At 39.7% G+C, this 23,972-nt stretch overlaps 1 protein-coding gene and 1 long non-coding RNA gene across 9 annotated transcripts in view; one reads left to right on the top strand and one right to left on the bottom strand.

The window, feature by feature from the left end:
• The window catches only part of plekha7b (pleckstrin homology domain containing, family A member 7b), a 370,768-nt gene that overhangs the window by 286,650 nt on the left and 60,146 nt on the right, over positions 1-23,972 (top strand). For 7 of the 8 annotated variants that reach the window (XM_069897806.1, XM_069897811.1, XM_069897802.1 and 4 more), the window contains 6 exons: positions 3,045-3,506; positions 5,838-6,357; positions 7,432-7,518; positions 8,886-9,005; positions 10,378-10,431; positions 22,949-23,014. In XM_069897806.1, coding sequence (XP_069753907.1) covers positions 3,045-3,506; positions 5,838-6,357; positions 7,432-7,518; positions 8,886-9,005; positions 10,378-10,431; positions 22,949-23,014 — 1,309 coding nt within the window. The remainder of the gene's footprint in view (positions 1-3,044; positions 3,507-5,837; positions 6,358-7,431; positions 7,519-8,885; positions 9,006-10,377; positions 10,432-22,948; positions 23,015-23,972) is intronic. The other variant, XM_069897818.1, reaches the window with a different exon arrangement.
• LOC138743194 (uncharacterized) lies at positions 7,213-9,009 on the bottom strand. Its single transcript, XR_011344720.1, has 2 exons — positions 8,880-9,009; positions 7,213-7,472 (listed from the first exon to the last, which is right to left on the bottom strand). It is a non-coding gene; the product is annotated as an uncharacterized lncRNA (long non-coding RNA).

The following is a 23,972-nucleotide window of genomic DNA, read 5'->3' as shown; positions in this document are numbered from 1 at the left end:
CTTTTACAGGACCGGGGAGCGAGTCCTGTGTTGTCTGTAAGGAGTTTGTAAGTTCCCCCATGTCTGTGTGTGTTTTCTCTGGAGGCTCCAGTTTCCTCTCACTTTTCAAAACTTACCGGAGGTATAGGTTAATGGGGTGTAAATTGGGCTGCATGGACTCATGGGCTGAAATGGCCTGGTACTGTGCTGTATGTCTAAATTTAAAAAAATTAATGAAAAATCAAATTAAAACCAAATCCAGTGTAGCAGATGGCAAAGCTTCTCTCCCAGAGGAACTCAATGCATTCTGCACCCATTTTAACGACAATAACAGCGAAGAACAACCCCTCTGCACACCTACATCCCCTGATGATCCCATCCTGTTTGTATCCGAAGATGATGTGGCTACTGCCTTCAGAAGATGGAATCTGAGGAAAGCATCTGGCCCGGACAGAGTGCCTGGCTGAGTATTAAAAATCTGTGCTGACCAACTTACCATTGTATTCATGGATATCTTCAATATTTCACTCTAGCAGGGCATGGTACCCACCTGTTTCAAACAGGCATCAATCATACAGTGCCCAAGAAGAGTGTAGTAACCTGCCTTAACGACTATAAACCATCAACAGTGATGAGGTATTTTGAAAGGCTGGTGTTGAAGCATATCAGCTCCTGTCTGAGCAAGTGACATGTATAAGTTCCAGTTCGGCTGTCATAGCAATGGGTGGATGCCATCTCACTGGTTCTACGCAAAGCCCTGGAACACCAGGACAGTAAAGATGCATACATCAGGATACTCTTTATCGACTACAGTTTGGCATTTAACACCATCATCCCCTTAAAACTGATCAATAAACTCCGACCTGAGACTCAACACCCCATTGTGCAAATGGATCATGGATTTCCTCACCTCCAGACCACAATCAATGAGGATTGGTAAGATCTGCTCCACAATCTCCATCAATACTGGAGCACCACAAGGATGCATTCTTAGCGCCCTGCTCTACTTTACATCAACAAACATGTCACTCGGTGCAACAATAACACCATCTACAAATTTGTCAATGATACATTGTAGTGGGTTGCATAAAGAATGGGGATGAGGTGGGACTAGAAAGGGGTGTTTGGTTCGGTGCGGACTAGAAGGGCCTAATGGCCTGTTTCCGTGCTGTAATTGTTATGTTATGTTATGTTATGAGTCAGCATACAGGAAGGAGCTTGAAAACTTAGCTAAATGGTGCACTCAATGTCACCAAAACTAAGGAGCTGATTGTTGACTTCAGGAAGGGAAAACTAGAGATAGACGACCCAGTGATCACTGGGAAAATCAGAGGTGGAGAGGTTGAGCAAATTTAAGTTCTTGGGAGTCACTGTTTCAGAGGATCCTTCCTGGACCCAATGCATCAATGGCATTGTGAAGATTTCAGGCCAGTGCCTCTACTTCCTCAGAAGTTTGCAAAGTTTGGTACGACATCAGAAACCCTGGCAAATTTCGTCAGATGCACGGTAGAAAGTGTGCTGACTGGCTGCATCATGGGCTGGTATAGGGACATCAAGAACCCTGAGTGTAAAGTCCTCCAAAAGGTAGTGAACACAACCTCCCTCCCCACCATCGAGAACATCAACAGGGAACACTGCCGTCGGAGAGCATCAGCAGTTACTGTTCTGCTCTCGCTACTGCCATCAGGAAAGAGGTACAGGTGCCACAAAACTCGCACCACCAGGTTCAGGAACAGCTGTTACCCCTCCATCATCAGACTCTTTAACAACAAACTCAATCGGGGACTCATTTAAGGACTCTTACTTGTGAACTTTATGGATTTAAAAAATCTTCTCTCTGTATTGTACAGTTTGTTTACATGTGTCTCTGATCAATCAGATTGCTTTTCTTGAAAAAGGGCCTAAAGTGCATAAGTGATTTTACCAAGTGGTAACAGTTTAGCTCAAGTTAAAATGTGGAATGGAAGATGAAATGGACAGGCTGAGAAACTGAGGGAACACTAGGAATTTGACAGAGATTACTGAACTGTTTTCAAATTGTAGGATGTGGCTAGCGAAGTTGCATTTGGTGTTTGCCACTGCACTTGTGTTTCTGCAAGAGTTTTCTTTGTCATCGCAAACACTGAGATGCAGTGAAAATTTCAGTTTGGTGTGCTCTCCAGGCATTGTGAAAGTGTCTCCACTCTCTGGTACCACTTTGAATGCAATAATTCACAGAAAACCAAGTGGTAGAAGCAAAGTAACAAGGTAAATTGTGACAATTAATGAACTGGGTTTCAAGCACTTTAACATAAAGGCAAGTCAAATTCATCCACAGTAGCTTCCTGCCATTCAAGATTCCTGTATTGTCATGTATGTAAGACAGTGCAATATTACACAGAATTTGCTTTGTCTGCCATAAAGCAGATAGACTCACCATCGACCACAAGGGGTTGCGAACTCCAGAGGAGCAGTGGACTGATGCAGGGCACCAGAATGGGGAGAACACCCCCTTTGAGAAGGAGAAATAGAGGAGGTGACCCGACAGAATGGTAGCCACAACAGTGGGCCTGCGAGGGGTTTTGCGGCTGTGGGACCTGCACAGGGAGCGGATGGGAGGACCCGCATGGGTTGTGGGCTGCTGGATACTGACTCTTGGGAGCCAGATATCAAAACTGGGATTTGAGAGGGTGCTGAAGGCAAGAAGGGCTTCCGGATGGCCTTGGGCACTGAAGGTCTCCTGACAGTGTTGGAGGTTTGGATCTGGAGCTCGGGTTGCCGATGGGTCGAACAGATGTCTGTGCGGCTACAGAGGCTGTGGGTGAATCCATGGACAATCAGAAGGGACAATCTTTTGTTCTTTCTCTTACTATAAGTTGCGCTGGGCGACACCCGTGGGGACTCTTTGTCTGACTTATGGCAGGCAGGAGACAATTTTGTGTAATATTACATGTTCCTTACTATTATGTGACAATAAAGAAATCCTGAACCATTAATCTGTATCTGAGACCATTTGTGTTGTTTGCAAATGTTTATCCTGCTTCTGTATGTCGTCCTATTGGTAACTTTTCATTCCTCTGTTACAGAGAATCAGAAAATGAAGATAGACCTCGTCCTGCTCAAAGCAACCATATAAACTCGCACAAAGGCTTTACCAAACCAGAGGTACATCAGAGTAAAGAGCATCCTCAGAAAAAAAATAAGTATGGGTTTCAGAAATACGAAGACATCCTGAGAATGAGGGATGAAGAGGAGAGGTATGGCTTCCAAAAAGCCCCTGTGGAGATTTCAGCCAGAAAAGGAAACAACAAAGTGCCAGAAATTTCAACAGAAAGTGACACATTTCATGAACATCATGCCTTATCTCAAACTCAACGCAATGGAACACTTCAGCCTTTTGCAACAAGTACCGGTCAGCTGGATCAGAATGGTGCCATGGTTTATCGAAGGGGGTTTGGGGGCCAAACTGGCACAGAGAATGTCCAGCATCAAAGTTCAATGGTGCAAGTGGAACACTGGGTGAAGTCGCACAAAGGAGATAATAAAAGGTCAGCAAACATTTTCATTAAATTCTTTCTTGGCTTGAATGTGCAGCTCGACCAAAAAGGAAAAGTCTTTTTTGTCTGATGGATTGATCCATTTGGTTACTCCTTTTTACTTGTACCATTTGAGCTTTTTATTTTTTCCAAAAGTTAATAATCAACAACTTCAATTGTTTACTGATTAATGGGATTCCAACGTTATTGCTATTAGTGAGACTTGGTTGCAGGAGGGGCAGGACCAGGATCTCAATGTGCCGGGGAACCATTGCTTAAGACGAGATAGATGGGGAGGGATTAAAGGGGGTAAAGTGATATTGCTCTTCAGGGAAAATATCTCAGGTGTTGTTTTCAGAGGCCATATGGGTGGAGTTGAGCAACAGGAAAGGTGTGACCACACTGATAGGGTTGTATTATAGGCTGCCCAATAGACAGAGTGAATTGGAGGAGCAAATCCATAGAGAGATAGCAGACCAATGTAAAAAGCAAAAAATTTGTGATAGTAGATTTTAACTTTCCAAATATTGACTGGGACATATATGATGTCTAAACTTTTTTTCATGACAATCTTTTTAGGTTAATGAGTGGTTGGAGGAGGGAGGAGGTAGGGTTTGGTTGTCAGAAAATGCACTATAAGTGTCAGGTAACAAACTGGGGAGGGTGCAAGAAACAAATGCATCAATTGTTAGGGCAGAAGTTGGGAGATTGAATATTGCATGGTGCATTATCCCATATATTTTTCATCATTATCAAGCAGGAAGACGACCCTGTCTCAGTGTGCTTTGAAGCAGGGTTTTCTCTCACTAGCTTTGAGTTGTTCTTCAGTCAGTAGCCTAGTTTTCCCTGAATATTATTTAAAATCATTATACATCTGGTATTTGACACATGAAGAGTTTTTTAAAATCAGCATTTGTTGATTACATTTGAATTAAAGCCATTTATTAAGTGAAATTTAGATATGTGTTATACTCTCATACATTTCACAAAAATGAACTCAATACTTTGCTGTGTAGACACTGGTTGCTTTGTTGTTGCGAGGTGCCTTGTTATTCCTGAACACTGACTTCATTAATAAGAAAAATACAACTTCATAAACAAGGCTTTTTGCATAAAATTGTGCAGCATTTTACTCTCAACTTGCATTTCCATAGATGCAGATTTAAATTTATTCTGTCAAAAAATCTTTATTGATTGCTCAGGGTGAAGGCTTGAAAACTAAATTAGTCATTTTGCAAACTATTTGCATTTCAGGAGAATTATTTTGCATGCCAGGAAAAGTCCTGAATTGTTTTCTTGAAACCTCTAAAGGGATGATGCACTTTGCCTTCTTCTGGGTTTTTTTTTCTGAGATCCAAGTGATATCAAAGTTCAAAATTTCAAAAAGTGTTTCAATACTGCAGACTGATCTTTGGTAGTCCCAGAGTAGGTTATAATTTTGAAAATGGGTCGGGGGAAAAAAAACCTGAACTCTTAATGCCTTATAGAAACAAAAGTAGTCTGAATGGCAGTGGAGAGCTGATAGAAAATGCACATTGAAGCCAGCAGGAGGATGATTTACCACAGCATGGAACAACATATCAGATGCCTAAATAAATTACTGTTCACCTTAGAAATGACAGCAGCATAACCTGCATAGCCATCAGAATCTTTTTCACTCACAACAAAAGGTAAATGACCCAACTGTGTCTAAGGGTTGAAAAGGAAAGAAGCCAGAATATATTTCACTCTTGGAAGCAGAGCTTTTGGCAGCACTTAAAAAAACTGCAGCTGTACACTATTTTCCACCTTATTAATTCTCAAAAACAAGTTCACTTCAAGCTGGGAGCTGTTAAGAATGGCTAATGAGATCCACCGAGGAAATTCCAAAGATTGAATGGAATACAAATGTACATTATTCTTGCAGCACTAATTGTGTGCTACGGCCACAAAAATTGCCATCTCTCATGTCATTGAAGTAGGGCAGTTAGTGGGGAAGTCGGTGGCAGTTCGAAGTGCAAGCCAAATGGGAGGACAATGAAATAGGAAAGCTTCTAGTGACTGTAGGAGGACACCCTACAAATTAGTTAACCAGCTTCTCTACCAGCCTGAGATGGAGGCAACATCTGAAAAAAAAAGGTACAAAGGGAAAGAGGTTTTCAAATGATTGGGGACAATTGGATTGTTTTATTAAGTGGAAAAAAAAATTAGGTCATTTGTTCTGCAAATAATCTGTCAACTTTGTGATGGAAGACCATATTGTCATCTTATTTGAGTAGATAACTAATTGCATTTCTTAATTTCAAAATTATGTGCAGCAATTATGATTTGCCATTTACACTTTTATATCATCATATCTTTCAGCCTTCAATCAATTCAGACTCTTCCACATCGGACAGCAAATCAACCTCAGCCTTACTCAGATAGTGCACAGACTCTGCCAAAGAATATTGGGCAACCTTTAGAAAGCTCTCTTCCCTTACATTGTAACCTACCAAGTGACTACAAGTATGCCCAGGATCGAGTTACCCACTTGAAGATGACACATGAAGATCGCAGGGCTACGAAGGAGGGCACTGTATGGCAGCTGTACGAATGGCAACAGAGGCAGCAGTTTAAGCATGGCAGTCCAACTGCTCCAGTCTATTCCTCACTCGCCACGGATTTTAACTCTGGATTATCAAGATCTGCCTTTGATGTACCTCGCTCAATCTCTGTACCTCCGTCCCCCTCAGAGATCCCACCACCAGGACCTCCAAAAGCCTTGTCGCCCAGAAGACCCCACACTCCTGCAGAAAGAGTCACTGTGAAACCCTCGGAAGAAAGGTCTTTTGATATCTTGTTAACAGGGTCTCCAAGAAGACCACTTGGGCATTTGACAAAGGTAAACCACATGATTAACCCTGTTTAGAGATGATTCATGTTATTATCTATGGGAAAGCATGAGTGAAATTTTGAGATGATAACATTTAGTCTCCAATCTTAGTATCTGCTGAACAAGATAATCCCAGGTAGATGAAGAGGGCTCACTTGTATGAGAAGGTGGGAAACCCTACTTGGGTCTTAATTTCTGATCAGTGGTCATCAGGATCAGAATTTATAGTCACAAAATTTAGTGTTTTGTGGCAGCATCACATTGCAAACATTAATTTTATGAATGATCTTGAAACACTAACATATATTTTAAAATAGTAGTACACGAAATGTAAAGCAGTCTCTTTCATTCATTGGTCATTCAGGAATCTGATGGCAGTGGGGAAGAAACTGTCCCTGTGCTGCTGAGTGCTCGACTTCAGGCTCCTGTACCTCCTTCCTGATGGAAGCAGAGTTAAAAAAGCATGTGGGAGTCTTTGAGGATAGAGGCTGTTTTTTTAAGGCACTTCCTCATGTAGATGTCCTCAATGGTGTGAAATCTGATGCCTGTGATGTGGCAGGCCGAGTTAACAACCCTTTGGAGTTTTTTTTTTTGTTTTGAGATTTGGCACCTCCATATCAGATAGTGAGGCAGCCAGCTAGAATACTCTCCATGGTACACCTGTGACATAATGAATCTCCTCAAGCACCTCACAAAGTATAGCCGCTGGCTAAACGTGGAGGTTCCAGGACAGATCCTCGGAGATGTAATGAATGTGAACGATCTTGTGGGGCAAGGTTTTTCGCTCCACAAATGTTTGATTTTTTTTTGTCCATTGACTTCATTAGATATAAAATGCAGGTGTTAACCATATGAAATATAGCATTATGCAGCTAGGAGGTCTTTTATTCTTTTTGAATGTCACAGCTCTTTCTGAACAATGGCTGCAAGTACATTGCTTTCCAGTACCTCAATCAGTGGTCCATTATTCAACAGTTAGCCCTGGCAGCAAAAATTTAACTGTGCGTCGACATCATTTGGCTCATTTAACTTGATTTTTTTTATTGAATCTGCACTAACTTCGAGTTCTCCATTTTTCCCCAGAGTTCAGCACACCTCGACAGGCGTTCCATGCCTCCTATGGGCTACATGACGCACACTGTTAGTGCTCCCAGCTTGCATGGAAAGACAGTAAGTACAAGTAATGACAAATATTATCGTTACATTACAAAATTAGGGAGGGTAGCTTTAAATAATTCACCCATCACCTTCATGTCACAATCATTGTACTGGTCTGTCAAAAACACTTGCACCTTGCAATACACTATGTAAGGCTTGAAAATGAGAAATGACATTATATTTCCTCTTTATGTTTCCCTCAAGTATATGGTTTCAGACTAATCAAAATTAACAGTTGGGGGAAAAAATTGCTTCCATTTTTATTATGCTATACAGATTCAAATTTTCACAGCCTATGTAAGAATTAACGTTATTTTCAAGGATTGACATGTTGAAGTCTAAATTGGTTATGATTTAGAAAGGATCTGTTTTCTTCCATGCCCATCCCTTTCTTAAAACATCTTATTTTGTCCTACATGGCAATGATATAATTCCATTTCAATAACTGATGTGAGCTGCATTTATCAGTTTGTGCAGAAGAGTTTACAGATCCACTGAATGCCTTGGCAATGACTCAAACATACTTTGTTTCATGCATCATGAGTAGTCACCATGCTCATCATTTAGGTCTTAAAATTGGAAATGCATGGACTTCATCAAAATTACCTGTAACCCTTGACAATCTTTTTGAAATTGTTTATCATCACATTTATTTGACAGTCTGCCTCTGAATCATTATCATTCTAAAAGTCTGAGCAAAACATTCTCTGTCTGCATTTACTCAACAGGTACACTGGAACAAGCTCTTGTTTTCTGTGTACGTTTTATAGGTCTGGTGTATTGCATTGTACCAATCAGTATTGTGTGTCTATTAATGTATATAAATATCAATAATTGCTTGCAGCATTTCCTGTTGCAATAAACAATAGTTTTCTGATAAAATTCTCAAAACAGGAAGTTTAATATGGCTGCCCTCATCTTGGCTTCCTGGTGTATCTTTTGAAGTAGACATGTATTTCATGTGGAAGAACTGAGGTGGACTCAGAGCTGATAATTCTGGAAAATGTAAATAACTATGGAATGCATTAACCATCTGTTGTGTTTGCTTTGGCTGACCTTGAAGAATCAACACATCAGTCAAATTCTTTTGGACATTGAAAGGAGATTGTTGTCCAACTTTGAAAGTTGTGGTTAATGTTCATACTGTGTGAAATAAATAATAATCAACAGTTCCATGCACATCCCTTTTATAGATTTTCAGCATTTTTATGCCTGTTATAGGTAAATTAAAAATGAAACCTGATTACTTGAATTTCACTATCTCTTCTGATTGGGTCTTCGTTGTCATGGATTCATGGCAAGATTCAAAAGCCTTGAACTTTGGGTGGCATGCTATAATTGCTAATACCTCCCTTTCTGACCCACTATATTACCTGCAGCTGGAAGAACTCACTTTACTTCTCATCCAATTACGGAGACATCAGTCCAAGCTGGCTAATGTTCGAAATTACACTCTTAAGCAGTTGCAACTAAGCAAGCTGAATCAATCCAACCATCAGGTCAGCAGCTGATTGGCTTGCATATGTCACCTGATGTGATTGTTTGTCCCAGAATGCTTTGTGAGGTTACGTCTTTTGCTTTATGTGGCTGTAACTTTAATTTAATTGGTTATGGTTAGCCAGCGAATTGAGCTTTGAATGCTTATTTTCATTGATCCTCATCTGGTCATTGCTCAGATGTCTTCAAAAAGCCTGTTCTGGTTAATAATATTCAATAGCTTCAACAAAATGTCCAACCTTTTTTTTAAAAACAGTTTTATTGTTTTTGCAACAGGTTATTTGATTGTACATGATATATAGTTTAAACCAAAATCTGGACCTGCTTGTTGAGTCATTTGATAAGTATGGGAAAATCAGATAAAGTTCCCAACTTGCAGTAAGAAAGAATGTGTCACCTCTTACACAATGTTCAGATTCAATTATGAATCGAGACCAATTAGACTACCATGGAACAGCCAATGTTCCTGGTTCCAAAGCTCACTAGGAGTTGTACTTTCTGAGGAAAGGAAGACATTCATTAGTTTTAATAGCCAGCAAACCTTTGTTCACAATTAAATTCCCATTGATATTAAATCATCTTGCAAATAGAGATACTTGATTTTATACTCTTCTTTTGCTGTTAAATTACTAATTGTGAAGTTGTAAAGAATTTAATTTATCTCAACTATCTTACAAACTTTTCCTCTCACTTCATAAGCATGAATATTGTTGCCAATTATTTTAATTCAATTTTTATTTGCCCAGACTTTGGCCAGTGAAATCAGCTCTGTCAACTCTTATAATCTTTGCATTGAATTGATGTTTGTTGAGCTGTCTCTGATCTTTTTTTTCTTGTTCATGACAATGAAATGTTAAAGCTTTACAAACTAAATATTTAATTTTTATGGTGATAGATTTTATTAACTATGTTGCACTATTTTGTTCCTGCATAACCTTCCATTTCTCAAACCATGCATGTGACTGTATGAACTTTTGGCCGCTATTTTTCTGACAGAGGCAGCTGCAGTTTTATTTTACGGCATTTTGTTTGTTCTCCACAATTTGGAAAAGAGGCAGTGGAAAAGGTGCACAACATTAGTGTATTTGTGTACAAACCTGCTCATGAATATCTAAAATCCAGAACTTTGCATCTTTTAAATTTTCCTTCAAAGATGTATTTAGATGAAATGTCTTAACTCAATTATGTCATAGAACAATTATAATTATCACCAAAAAAGAAACCTATGATGTTCAAAGTTCTGGAGATGAGACTATGCTGTGGAATTTACTTTTTCCCCTTTAAAATGGGACACGGCACCGGGTTAAGAAGGAACTTGAGAGCAATGATTGAAATGATTTTGATTTTGTTTCATTTTCTCATCTGCAACATTAGGCTGATGACACATACATGCAACTGAAGAAGGACCTGGAGTATCTGGATCTAAAGGTGGGACTAGGCACTTATTGCCTACCTCCCTCTTCAGTTTTTATTCTTTCCTCCTTTGTCCATAATGACATAATTTCCTGTGGCTTTCTCTGTTCCTCTTATACTCCCTATCTGAGGCCTTATTGCTGCAGTTCAGCGAGTTAGCCAGAAGCTATCTTTCCAAGAATGTGCTGTTGCTCAGCAAATAGAAAAAACTGATTTTTTTTTTCTCTGTTGAATAATTGAGAGTTGTTTTCGAGATTCTTAAATAGTCAGGATATGCAAACATTGGACTGAAGAAATTTGCTAGCTGAAACTTGGCTCCTTTTCACAAATGCTTCATATCAAAGGAGCTGACGGCAAAAAAGGAAATGCATTTAAATTAATTCCAGAAAAAGATGCTTTAATGAAGTTGTTGGCGATAACAGGTGTAGCTATGCCTGGAAAACAAAGGGTTCATCTTGGCCTAACGTTTTGGAAACTTGTATGTGTGTCTAAGTTGATGAAAGTTAGGAGGTTTACTGAAATATTATTCGTTTACATAAATCATGTCTTACTATATTGTCTCCATTTTTTCTGCACAGTGTGGTGAAAGTTTGAGCAATAGTGGATTAAGGAATGGGACTTCTGTGGCAATTTTGAGCAAGGAATCGGAAAAAATGAATTGTTATTTTCATTCCCACAATGTGCTCCTCTGTCTATGTCCTGTTTGCGCCGAGGGGTGGGGGAGGGGTGGGGCATGGTTAGCGTAGATCTTACCGTTTCAGTGGCCCTGATTCGAATCCGGTACTATCTGTAAGGAGCTTGTACATTCTCTCCGTGTCTGCAAGTTTCTTCCGGGTGCTTTGATTTCCTCCCACCCTTCAAAACTTTGTAGGTTAATTAGGAGTAATTAGAGCAGCACAGGCTCATGGGGTGAAAAGGGCCTGTTATTGTGAAGAAAACTGAGGTCCTCCATCAGCCAGCTCCCCACCTTGACTACCAGCCCCCCCACATCTCCATCGGGCACACAAAACTCAAAACGGTCAACCAGTTTACCTATCTCGGCTGCACCATTTCATCAGATGCAAGGATCGACAACGAGATAGACAACAGACTCGCCAAGGCAAATAGCGCCTTTGGAAGACTACACAAAAGAGTCTGGAAAAACAACCAACTGAAAAACCTCACAAAGATAAGCATATACAGAGCTGTTGTCATACCCACACTCCTGTTCGGCTCCGAATCATGGGTCCTCTACCGGCATCACCTACGGCTCCTAGAACGCTTCCACCAGCGTTGTCTCCGCTCCATCCTCAACATCCATTGGAGCGCTTTCATCCCTAACGTCGAAGTACTCGAGATGGCAGAGGTCGACAGCATCGAGTCCACGCTGCTGAAGATCCAGCTGCGCTGGGTGGGTCACGTCTCCAGAATGGAGGACCATCGCCTTCCCAAGATCGTGTTATATGGCGAGCTCTCCACTGGCCACCGTGACAGAGGTGCACCAAAGAAGAGGTACAAGGACTGCCTAAAGAAATCTCTTGGTGCCTGCCACATTGACCACCGCCAGTGGGCTGATATCGCCTCAAACCGTGCATCTTGGCGCCTCACAGTTTGGCGGGCAGCAACCTCCTTTGAAGAAGACCGCAGAGCCCACCTCACTGACAAAAGGCAAAGGAGGAAAAACCCAACACCCAACCCCAACCAACCATTTTTCCCCTGCAGCCGCTGCAACCGTGTCTGCCTGTCCCGCATCGGACTTGTCAGCCACAAACGAGCCTGCAGCTGACGTGGACTTTTACCCCCTCCATAAATCTTCGTCCGCGAAGCCAAGCCAAAAAAGAAAAAAGAAGAGTCTAAATATAAAAATCTAAATTATTTGCCAGCATGTTTCATGTCACTGTTGCAATGTGATACCACATTGCCTGATGTCTATCTCTGATGATAAGATGTTAGGTGTTTGGAAGTATGTATTGGCTGCTCCCATCAAAGAGAAACCAAATTGTCACCGCACCTGCCCTTTGAGAGCTGCCGATGGGAATTCAACCAGAGCAGGAAATTGCACTTTAAAGTCACACATCTCCCATGACGTCACATAATGCACTTGTCGAATTGTTTAATTGACACTTAAAAACATGAGGTCCTCCCCCCCCCCAAGAGCCTAGGACCTAAATGAAACAGGTTCCTCAAGAAATATCATTTTAGCATTTCAAACACAAAACCTCAAGTTGCATTGATTTATATCACCTTAGAACTGGCAGACTCTCAACTTGTCTATCAACTAAACTCAGTCTAGAGGGGGTTCCCCGCAATAAGTTGTTCAACAAAGTTGCTTTCAAACAGCATGAGAATGCCCTGCCCATTGCAACACTGACAGCTATTTAAGCTGTGAGTTCAGGTTGAATTATGTGTTAAACTGCTAGAAAATGAATATCTTCACCATTTATAAGGAATAGGATCAGCCATCTTGCTCGTTGAATCTGCCTGTGGCTGATCTGGCCCTGGACTCTTCCTACCTGCCTTTTCCCCTTCACCCTCAATTCCCCAACTGTTCAAAAATCTATCCACCTGTGTTATAAATGAGACAGCCTCCACTGCTTCCTTGAGCAGAGAATTCCACGGATTCGCTACTCTCTGGGAAAAGCCATTCCTCTTCAACTCTGCCTGAAATTTATTCCCCCAATTCTAGTCACACATATCACTGGGAAAAAAAAAAATTCTGCTTCTATTTTATATATATCATAATTTTATCTGGTTCTATTAGATAACTTCTCCTAAATTCTAGCAATTATGGTCCAAGATGACTCAACCTCTTCTCATAGGCTGACCCCTCATCTCCAGTTCCAGTGGGACTGAACCTCCTCTGCTTTATCCACAACCAGTACTGTATACCCTTTCTCAAGTAAGCCTTCAAGCTGCGCACTGTATTCCAGCTGCAGCCTCACCAGTACCCTGTACAATTGCAGTAGAATCTTCATGCTTTTGAATTCCTCTATCAATGGAAGACAACGTGCTATTTGCCTCCTTGATTAACTGCAAACCAATTTTTTGTGGTTCACACTCAAAAGCCCTTTTGTATGGCATCATACTTCACCGTTTAAATAATCTGATACAGGTGCTCCCCAACTTGCAATAAATGGTTTGATTTAGGATTTTTCAAAGTTATGACGGTTCGAATCCATAGTTACAAATTCAAATTCTGATCTGTTCCCGCGCTTGCGTATGTGGTACACTACTCTCTCACGATGCTGGGCAATGGCAGCAACGTTGGAGAATACCGTACAGTCTCCAGCAAATACATGAATTGTGGTGATGCACCACTGGCCTACTGCAGGGAGCGACCTGTATACCTGCAGGAAGAGCACTGGAGGACAAGACACCCGGCCGGTTGTCAATGAACCGACCTGAATGGACCAAGCCCCGCCCACTCGGCTGCCAATCATCTGCCAGGATATAAGCCACATCTGGCCCCTTGAGGTCAGTCACTTGGAGCCACAGCTAACTGCAGCAGGGACTTTGTGGAATAAAGCCTGTTGATCAGTCTTTTAGTTTTGTGTCTGCTTTTCTGTACGACAGCACACCAAACCATCCAGCAATTAATTTTAGTTCAATGCTTCAAACATTCTTCGTGCCTAGTGTACTTTCACTTGTATACGTTAATGATTTTTTTCAGTGTGGAATAAATCAAAACTTTATTATGAGAAATGGTAAGTGCAGTATTCTTCGATGCGATTTTCTTTGACATTTTGGTTTGCCAGAATGTAAGCCCATTGTAAGTTGAGGAGCACCTGTATACATTTTTCTTTCAAACTGAGTGGCCTTGCATTTACCAACATTATACCCCATCCGCCAGACTCTTGCCCACTCACTTAACCAAAAACATTCAAATTAAAAATAAAAATTTAAAATTTAATATATATAAAATTAATGTGAGAAACACTCAGCACTGAAAGAAATTAAATCTGTTTAAATTAATACAAAACATCAAGTTCATTTGACAGATTTCCCGAATGGATCGTTATGAAATTGCAACAGAATTGGATTCCACCCCTATCTTGTACAGACTATAAAGGGAAAGATCTCCACAGGTGCTATGTGTGGGATGATATTGTTTTATTTATAAACCTATGCTTTGGAAGTTGCTGGGTGATGATTGAAGAGAACTGGTTTTTTGTGATTTATTTGTGTTATCAATTGTGCACGAAATCAAGATGCAGATTTAACCACAGATGTTAAAAGTTAATGTTCTGAAAGAAATGTTCTGAATGATAATGTAAAACATGATAAATGATTTGGAGGGACCCTTCTATTCATCTCAAATAATTTGGATGACCGGTCGCATCTCGGAATGGACGTATGTCACAAGTTGGGGAGTACCTGTATAGCTGTATTCAAAGCAGCCTTGTTAAAGCAATAGCCTGAATTCACCTGGGATTGTCTGATCTTGGAGGTGGACTGCCTAGGAACACCAGATTCTGTGAGGGGCACTGGACAAAAGTAGCAAATATTTGTCTGCCTTACGGTAGACAAAAGTTAAAGAATTTCATGTATGTTGCATTCTAAATATAGCATTACATAACAATAATGGAAACTACTTTTATTTTTTATCTGGTTTCACATATGATTTTATCAGCTCCGTTCTCCCATCACTCATCTTTAGCTCTTTGCTGTTAACTTGTTTGTCATTTGTATCCTTGACTGAACTGTTCAACTGTAAATAATTATTTTTATATAACTACAGTACCTGTAATCTCCAACACTGTTCATAATAATGTAACTACCCTGTTGTTATATTGATTCTATGAGTTGTAGTCAGACTAATGAATCCAGGCACTTGTGCTTGACTCAAGTCAAGTACCTGGGTTCTCATTCTAATCTAGTTCCCTTTTAAATGCAAGGATCATATCTTTATTAACCACACAATGGATGGATGCTGTGCATTTTTTTGTTGATCCTTAGGCAGTTAAAAGCAATATTGATTACAGTTTTAGTCCTTTGGCTTTTGACTGTCCCAGAAGGATTAATAAAAATCGACCTATCAATTCTTTCATTGACCTCATGAAAACAAAATAACTTTGGTCATTAATGTATAAAGTGCAATGATTGTTTTTTTTAAGAAAAAATAATGATGTTATTCAAAAAGTTTTTGTGATCCCAATATATACCTTGAAGTTTTTGCTTTTAAAAAGCTTTGTTATTGGTATCAATTAACAATTTGTTTATTTGTCATCAGTGCTTCTTCCCAATTATTCTTGGGAGCTGTACTTGTCTTGAAAGTGTTGAAATCCAGTTGAATCTCCAGAAATTGTGGAGGTGTTGCAAATAGTTGTATCGCCTCAGGTTTTTTGGGGTTTTTCCGTGACTTATTGGATGTGTATGTTTGGATGCCAGATGAAATTGGACTTGATTAGCTGGTCTAGAATAAATAGCATAATAATAGGTCTGATTTGAAGTCTAACGTGGGTAGGACCTGCACAGTGAATGCTAGGGATCTGGTGTGTGCTGTAGAGCAGAAGGTCTGACGAGCACAAGTACATCGTACCTTGAAAGTGGCATCACAGGTAGATTGGGTGGCCAAAATGTCTTTCAGCATATTGGCCTTCATCAGTTAGAGCAGTGATTCTCAACCTTTTTCTTTCCATTCACATATCACTTTAAGTAATCCCTATACCATCAGTGCTCTGTGACGAGTAAGGGATTGCTTAAGGTGGTATGTGAGTGGGAAGGGAAGGTTGAGAACCATTGCTCTAGACCCATTTGTTACTGAAATATTTTGCTTGAGAAAAATGGTCATTGGTCCATTTCCTTTGGAGTTATGAAACCGTGCACATAACGAGTCAATTAGGTATGATTAAAACAGTGGTTTTCAAACTTTTTCTTTCCACTCACATACCACCTTAAACAATCTCTTACTAATCACAGAGCACCTATGGCATAGGGAATACTTAAAGTGGATTGTGGTTGGAAAGAAAAAGTTTGAGAACCCCCTGAGTTAGAGTATTGAGTATAGAAGTTGGGAGGTCATGTTGCAGTTGTACAAGATATTGGTGAGGCCACATTTAGAATATTGTGTATAGTTTTGGTCACCTTGTTACTGAAAAATTGTCAAGCTGGAGCAGGTGCAGAAAAGATTCAGAGAATGTTTCCAGGACTTGAGGCTCTGTGCTATGGGGAGAGGCTGACCAATGAGGACTTTATTCCTTGGAGCACAGGATGATGAGGGATGATCTCACAAACATGCTCAAAATTAGGAGAAGAATCAACTGAGTGAATGCAGAGTCATTTGCCCAGAATATAGGAATTGAAAACCAGAGTATATAGGTATATGGTGAAGGAGGGTGAGGAATGTGAATCTAAGAGGAAACTTTACACACAGAGTGGTGGGTGAATGGAACAACCTACTAGAGGAGATAGTTGAGGCAGATACTATTGCAATTGTTACAACCTTGACCAACAGGAATAGAAATTCACCAAGACAATGGTTCTTCAAATCAATAATTTTTATTAATAATTATTAATAACATTTCTTAACTCTTAAACCCCACTATGCACAAGTGTTGTGTGTATGGAGGGGGGTGGGGGTAGATCCCAAACCATTACAGTTCAGGCACGATTCTGAAAAGTCAATTTCAAAGTTCAGTCTTATAAATCTTTTGTTGAAACTCAGAAACTTTAAACTGTTGTTCAAAAGTATTTAGGGGGCGAATGAGACACCAAGTCATCAGATTTCTCAAAACTCAAATTCTTGTAGAGTTGCTTTCAGAGAAATGTTCCTTCATATGAATGATTTTTCCACAATTCCTCTTTCTTCCATGGAGGTTATGGAATTTGATGATTTCACAAGCCCATGTAAAAGTTAAACAAAGTGACTATTACAACGACCACAGTAGTACTGCTCTCACTTGACCAAGAGGCAGTCGAAGTGGCCCTTAACTTCAAAGCCACTGATTCAGTGTTCCTTCCTTGACAAGGGAGAACCCAACAACACCTTTCTGCATCTCTGACTCATGAAGACTGGTTCAGAATATTAAAGATGCTTTCTTGAAGAGTCCCAATCACATGACATGACATCACCACTTTCTCTGTTTGAAGTTTCATTTCTTCATAAGTTAATGGCAAGTCTATACTGGCCAACAAGCAAATGGCTATTTGTGTTCACAGGTATGTTTCTGAGCAAACATCCATTGTCTTCAAAATTTCAATAGAACAATCCACTTTGATTTTCTGACTCTGCCTACTCTAGCCAAGCAGTCTCCAAAAGACTTATCTGCTAACAGAAATGTGTGATCTGTCTTTGTGTGAAAGTCTCCCTGTTTCCAAACCCACAAAATAACTTTACTAAAAATTATATACCTAAAGATTACCAACCACCGGTAAGTACAAGGTTTGTCATATATATTAATGATCTGGAGGATGGGGCGGTAAATTGGATTAGTAAATATGCAGATGATACTAAAATAGAGGGAATTGTGGATGATGAAGAGGGTTTTCAAAGATTGCAGAGGGATTTAAACTGCTTAGAGGAGTGGGCAGAAAGATGGCAGATGGAGTTTAATGCTGATAAGTGTAAGGTGCTTCATTTTGGAAAGAATAATCAAAGCAAGACATAGGTGGTAAATGGGAGGGCATTGAAGAATGCAGTGGAGCAGAAAGATCTAGGAATAACCGTGCATTGTTCCCTGAAGGTAGGAGCGCATGTGAATAGGGTGCTGAAGAAGGCCTTTACTATGCTTGCCTATATAAATCAGTGCATAGAATATAGGTGTTGGGGAGTAATGATGAAACTGTACAAGGCATTGGTGAGGCCAAATCTAGAGTACTGTGAGCAGTTCAGGTCACTGATTTATTGGAAGGATATTAATAAGATAGAGAGAGTGCAGAGAAGATTTACAAAAATGTTGCCTGGGTTTCAGCATCTGGAATACAAGGAAAGATGGAGCAAATTAAGTCCTTATTCCTTGGAACGTAGATGGCTGAGAGGGGATTTGATAGAGGTGTTTAAGATAATTAGAGGGATAGATAGAGTTGATGTGGAAAGGCTTTTCCCATTGAGAGTAGGAGAGATGGATATAAGAGGTCATGGGTTGAGAGTTGATGGGCAAAGGTTTAGGAGTAACATGAGGGGGAATTTCTTTACTCAGAGAGTGGTTACTGTGTGGAGTGGGCTTCTGGGAAAGGTGGTGGGGGCAGGGTCAATTTTGACATTTAAGAAAAAGTTGGATGAGTATATGGATGGGAGGGGTTGGAGGGATTTGGGCAGAGTGCTGGTAAGTGGAATTAGAGGAGGGTACTTGGATCATTGCAGACTAGAAGGGCCAAATTGGCCTGTTTCCATGCTGTAATTGTTATATGGTTATGATTATAACATAATTCTGTCACACAATATTTTAAAAGACATTTGGAAAGATACATGTAGGATTGGTTTAGAGAGATGTTTTCCAAATGTAGGCTGAATGGAATGAGTGTAGCTGGGGACATTTTGGTTGACGTGGGCAGGTTGCACTGAAGGGCTTGATTCCATACTTTATGATTCTGAAAAGCTATGCATTTGGCAAGGTATTAGAGGTGACCATCAGAAGAAACAGCATTAATTGGGGATCAAGCTTTTGGGATTACATAACAGAGGGAAAAATTAGAAATATTCCTTTAAGCCATAATATCCATGAAGTTACCTTATCTTGAACATTGCAAGCAGAAGAGTAAAGTGACCTCTCATTACATTCTGCTGGTGAATATTTGTGTTTTCTGACAATCAATTTTTTTAATATGTTAATCGAGTTTCTGGATATGTTGATGCTGGTCAGTGGTTTTAGGAGACATTATTTGTGATTTCTACCTCTTATATGTGAGTAACTATGAATCTGACTTTCCAATTAATTACAAATGTCAAATAAAGAACAATTGATGAGGCCTTTAGCTTGATGCTGGTTATCAAGATTGGTGTTGTCAAAATGCCCTTTAATTCTCAGTTCTTGCTGTGTTTTCATTCCTTGATCCCCCCCCCCCCCCCCCCCCCCCCCCCCGCCCCTGCTTCTGGTGAAGCTCCTTAGCAGCCCACACAGGTCCTGGGGATGCTGAAGTATGGAGTTGAAGAAATAGTCACAGAACTTCAGTGAAAAGTTTTCAAAGAACAACTTTGCAACTTTAGTACTTGCAGCTTGTGAAGCCCAGAATCTCATCTGATGTTCTAAGAGCTTTCCAAATGATAAAAGTAGCAGAAACAAATATGTAGATCAAAACATGCACTTATTTATTTTTGAAGGAAATATAACCTTGTTAATTCAGTTACTTAAAGGAATTAATTAACTCCCATGTAACTTGTATATATTGGAAATTAATCCGACTTCACCTTTCAGTGGCTTTTTGAATTTTTAATTGTTTTAGTTCAACAAAGATGTTTAAAAAAAATCTTTAAAATATTTTAGACCACTAGAAGTAAAATGGTGAAAAATAAACCATTCACCTCTGTTTAGCATTTAATTAAGGTCAGTATTCCCATTCAAATAAATAGCATCACAAATATCCCTAATGACCCTACTATAAAATTATATCCAGCAGCTGAGCTCAGGAACGTTTGGGTTTCTCCTCTGGACTTAGTGCAGTGGTGGTTTAGGAGATCAGATATGCCAGAATTTGACCTCCAGCTTGCCACTGACTTCCATATCTTCCCATTGTACAGCTCAAGTCAGAAATGAGCTGACTCTCCAATGGCTCACTGTCAGGGGTTCTTTGTAGAATTGCTGGTCAAGGGTAAATATGATGCAGCCTGACATCTGTTTAAATTTGGAATCAATGGTTGTTGTTACTGTTGTTTGACCTCGCATGTGATCTGAGCTGATGGTTTCAAATGATGTGACAGAATATTCTGCAAGATGAGAGATCCATGATTTGAGTTTTGGTGAGACCGAGAATTAGTGCCCAGATCAATGGCATCCATTTAAAAGTTTTTTGTTATTACATTCACTGGTTGGTTATCATAGACCAGAGGTACCTCTGGTGGTGAATTCTGTTTAACACTTTTGAACATAACCATAACCATATAACCATTTACGGAGCGGAAACAGGCCATGTTGGCCTTTCGAGACCGCACCGGTTCACTGATTTTGTGCGCCCTCTTCAGGCATTGGTCCCGGTAGATCTTCATTCAATAACGATGGGCGAATTCAATGCAGGTGGAATCTTATTGAAATTGAAAGCAAGATTGTTCTAGCACCACACAACCAGATTCTTGATCTCCATCCTGCTTTCTGACTTTTTTCTTACATTTGTCTTTTCTCAGACCTGGCCACCACATTGTTTGATTGGCACATTCCCGACACTTTACAACCCCCTGGTGGTGGGACTTGATCAGCATCCATTCCCTGAACTGGAGAATGAAACTTCAACATCTGTGCTTGGCACACTCCGTTACTTTTAAATGTATTAACTCTGGAAAATAAAATAAATAAAAATCTTTACTGCTCCACTAACAGCAGACCATTTATTTGAGGACTTTGAAAGTACAAGGAAGACTTACAAAATGACAAGGAAAATTTAAAGCATTACAGATATCAGCAAATTGGAGGAAAAATTAGATAATTTTTCTAGAGAACCACCACTGAAGACTGCTTGTGGAACGTTGTGATCATATTGAGCAGATTTCAGTGCATTCCACCAGTTGAATGGATTTTGCTATCTCACCATTGATGCGGTAATTTTGATTTGAGGAAGAGATGTTCCCATCATTGTAATACAATGTATTCCTCTTATGTTTGGAACAGATGAAATCTAATGTACCTTTGATCAACATGATTCACAGACTGGTAACGAAAATTACACCAAGATTGCGACCCAGTCTCCAAGTAAGGCTGCTTGTTCCAGCTGAAAATAATTTAAAAAAAATCATGCAGCTATTCCATCAGCAGCTTGCTTTTTACCATGGATGAATATTCAATGTTTAGCAATCAGTATGTCCTGTTTATCGGTGATTTGGTCATTTTTGTGAAATTAAAATATTGTTTCCAAAGATTGATCTTCCATTTCAGGCTACGAGGCTGGGTTTACTTTGTAGTGTACAAGATCTTATGCTCATACTTGTGGAAATGAGTGATTTCATTAAAGGGGCATTTGATATGGGGGTAAAATTAACAAAATTCTGATAATTCCAAATATGTATCATAACAATGCAAATTGAGTTGAAATGCAACCTTGTATCTCTTGCCTCTTCAAGGTGAAGCGAATTAGCAGTTTATGCACATGCATGTATCAATTTGCAAATGTGCTCATGCTAACATACCTACACTTGCATCATTTGATACTTTGTCTTAAAGACATTGCCCCTTTAAGGAAGACATTTTAAGCAACATGTGGCATGCTTACCATGGCAAGATCTAGCATTTTACTGTGTGCTGTAACGTTTCTGTGTTTAATTTTACCTGTACTACTTCAGCACAAAGATACAGTTAGTATAAAATTCATATTAATTCCAAATGGTGGCCTTATTTGTTTATACAATTTACATTAATCAAGTTGGATGGCTCAGGATGCCTTGTAAAGATGTTTTCAGGCACCTAGTTAATTGGAGGCTCATTTTGGTAGATTGCTGCAATAATCTGAAGAGACATTTAAGTGTTAGTCAAGCAAAATGAATATCATCGGGGACTAAATTAGAGATTGATTTGAATGAGGTTCAAGGTTAAAAGAGTGTAGTGTATATACAGTATACTAATCCGCAACACCACCTACAATCTGTACCACTCATGGTGGTGACTCAGTGTTGGAAATTATTTATTTTGAAAATATTCAGGATGAGATGTTGATGTTAGAAGAAATATTATATTTTGATAGATTGGCAAATATGTCAAAATAAATTTATTATTATTTCCTTTGTTCAAATAGACTGTATTTTCATTTATCACTGTTACAAATATTTCCCCTTCTGAAGAAAGTGAGTTTTGTTCGGTTTTGATAGCACAGTTACCAGCTGGCCATTACCAATTGACGAGTAAACTGGACATGGTCATAAGTAACATTCAAACAGCTCTAGAATTAATCCTCCATTCTCTATGTTACCTGGAGTGCTTTTAAAATGCTTGCATCACCACTGGTGATTTTGTGGATGACCATCAATTCAGACCTGAACAGCAGGTGCATCTGAGTTGTATCTTTTTTTTTCTTTTTCAAATAGACACAGGCATGTACTTTCCAGCATGGGTCACTGAAAAATGATCAGGACTGGGATCCTTGGTTGTTTTTTTTTCCCCCATCTCATATCTCTCCCTTGCAACCTCTGTCGGCTTCCTGCTGACGACTTTCACCTTCTGCAAAATATCCTGTCTTTGTATTGAAAGGCTGGGCAGAATTGTTTAGGGAGTGGTTGTTTTTTGAATATTGGTTTAAGGCTTTGTGATTTTTTTTTGCTGGCATTATTCCTTCAGTGTTCTATTACTTTTATAATTCCTTCTTTTGTCTTCTGTTTTTCCTCTTTCTGCATGATAAGCAGTGACGTGCTCAACAATTTTGTATATACAGTTTAATTTCACTGCCTGCTTTTATCCTTTTTCTCATCTTGTACCAGGTGACCGGACAAGAACCAATGAAGCGTGCTGTGAAACCAGTTAAAATTGCAGAAAGCAGCGCTGACGTGAGTCTTCTTTTTCCATCCAATTTCCTTCTGAATAGAAATAAATATTGGTATGTTCCATAGCCAATATTATGTGCTGTTAGACTGCAGACTTCAAGTGAAAGCAGGCTATTCATAGTGATTTCACTGACTGACCTACCTTTCTTTGGAACTCCCATTAAGATAGAACAGGAATACTGGCTGTCCAACTTGTCACCTGAGATGCTGACAGTGAGTATAACTGAGAGATTAAATTATTAAATCGAGGACAAGATGCTTGTATATCGTAATCTTAGTACATTTACCACCTGAGGCAATAATGAGTTTCAATCAAATGGAATTTTGATTAGATTTGAAAATCAAACCGCCAATGCAGGACATCGGAATATAAAACAGAAAAAAACTGCAAAACCCCAGCAGGTCACAGGTGCATTGGATCTTTATGTAACTGTGCAGGCTGCCACTGATCGATAGGCCAGAATGGGATGGAGAATCCAAGCAGCAGGCAATTGGGAACTCAGGGTCACTCCACTGGACTGAATGCAGAAACTCTGATAACTGATCACCAAATCTACTTGCAGTTTTTCTGATATATAAGAGAGAATCTACTGTGGAAAAAAAACTAAATGCAGATTTCAATCACCTCCGCACTGGGGAGTAATTTGAACATTCAAATACAGGCAATGCTGGAAATACACAGTAGATCGCACTACTTCTGTGGGAAGAAATACAGAATTAATATTTCTAGTCGACCAGAAATGTTGACTCTGTTTCTCTCCCCACAGATGCAGCCAGGCCTACTAAGAGTTTCTTTTGCCATTTAATTAATAATCTAATAATAAGTTTTCCTTCCAAAATGGATAACACTTCAATTAGCAACTTTGTACTCGATCTGCCACACCTTGGTCTGTTCACTTGTATCTCTCTGCAGACTCTCCCCTACCTTTGCACAATTTGCCTCTCCTCTCAATTTCATGTC

Source organism: Narcine bancroftii, chromosome 1 (assembly GCF_036971445.1).
Source record: "Narcine bancroftii isolate sNarBan1 chromosome 1, sNarBan1.hap1, whole genome shotgun sequence".
NCBI classification, from domain to species: Eukaryota; Metazoa; Chordata; class Chondrichthyes; order Torpediniformes; family Narcinidae; genus Narcine; species Narcine bancroftii.
Note: the sequence above shows the minus strand (reverse complement) of the source record. Positions and strands in the feature narration are given on the sequence as shown.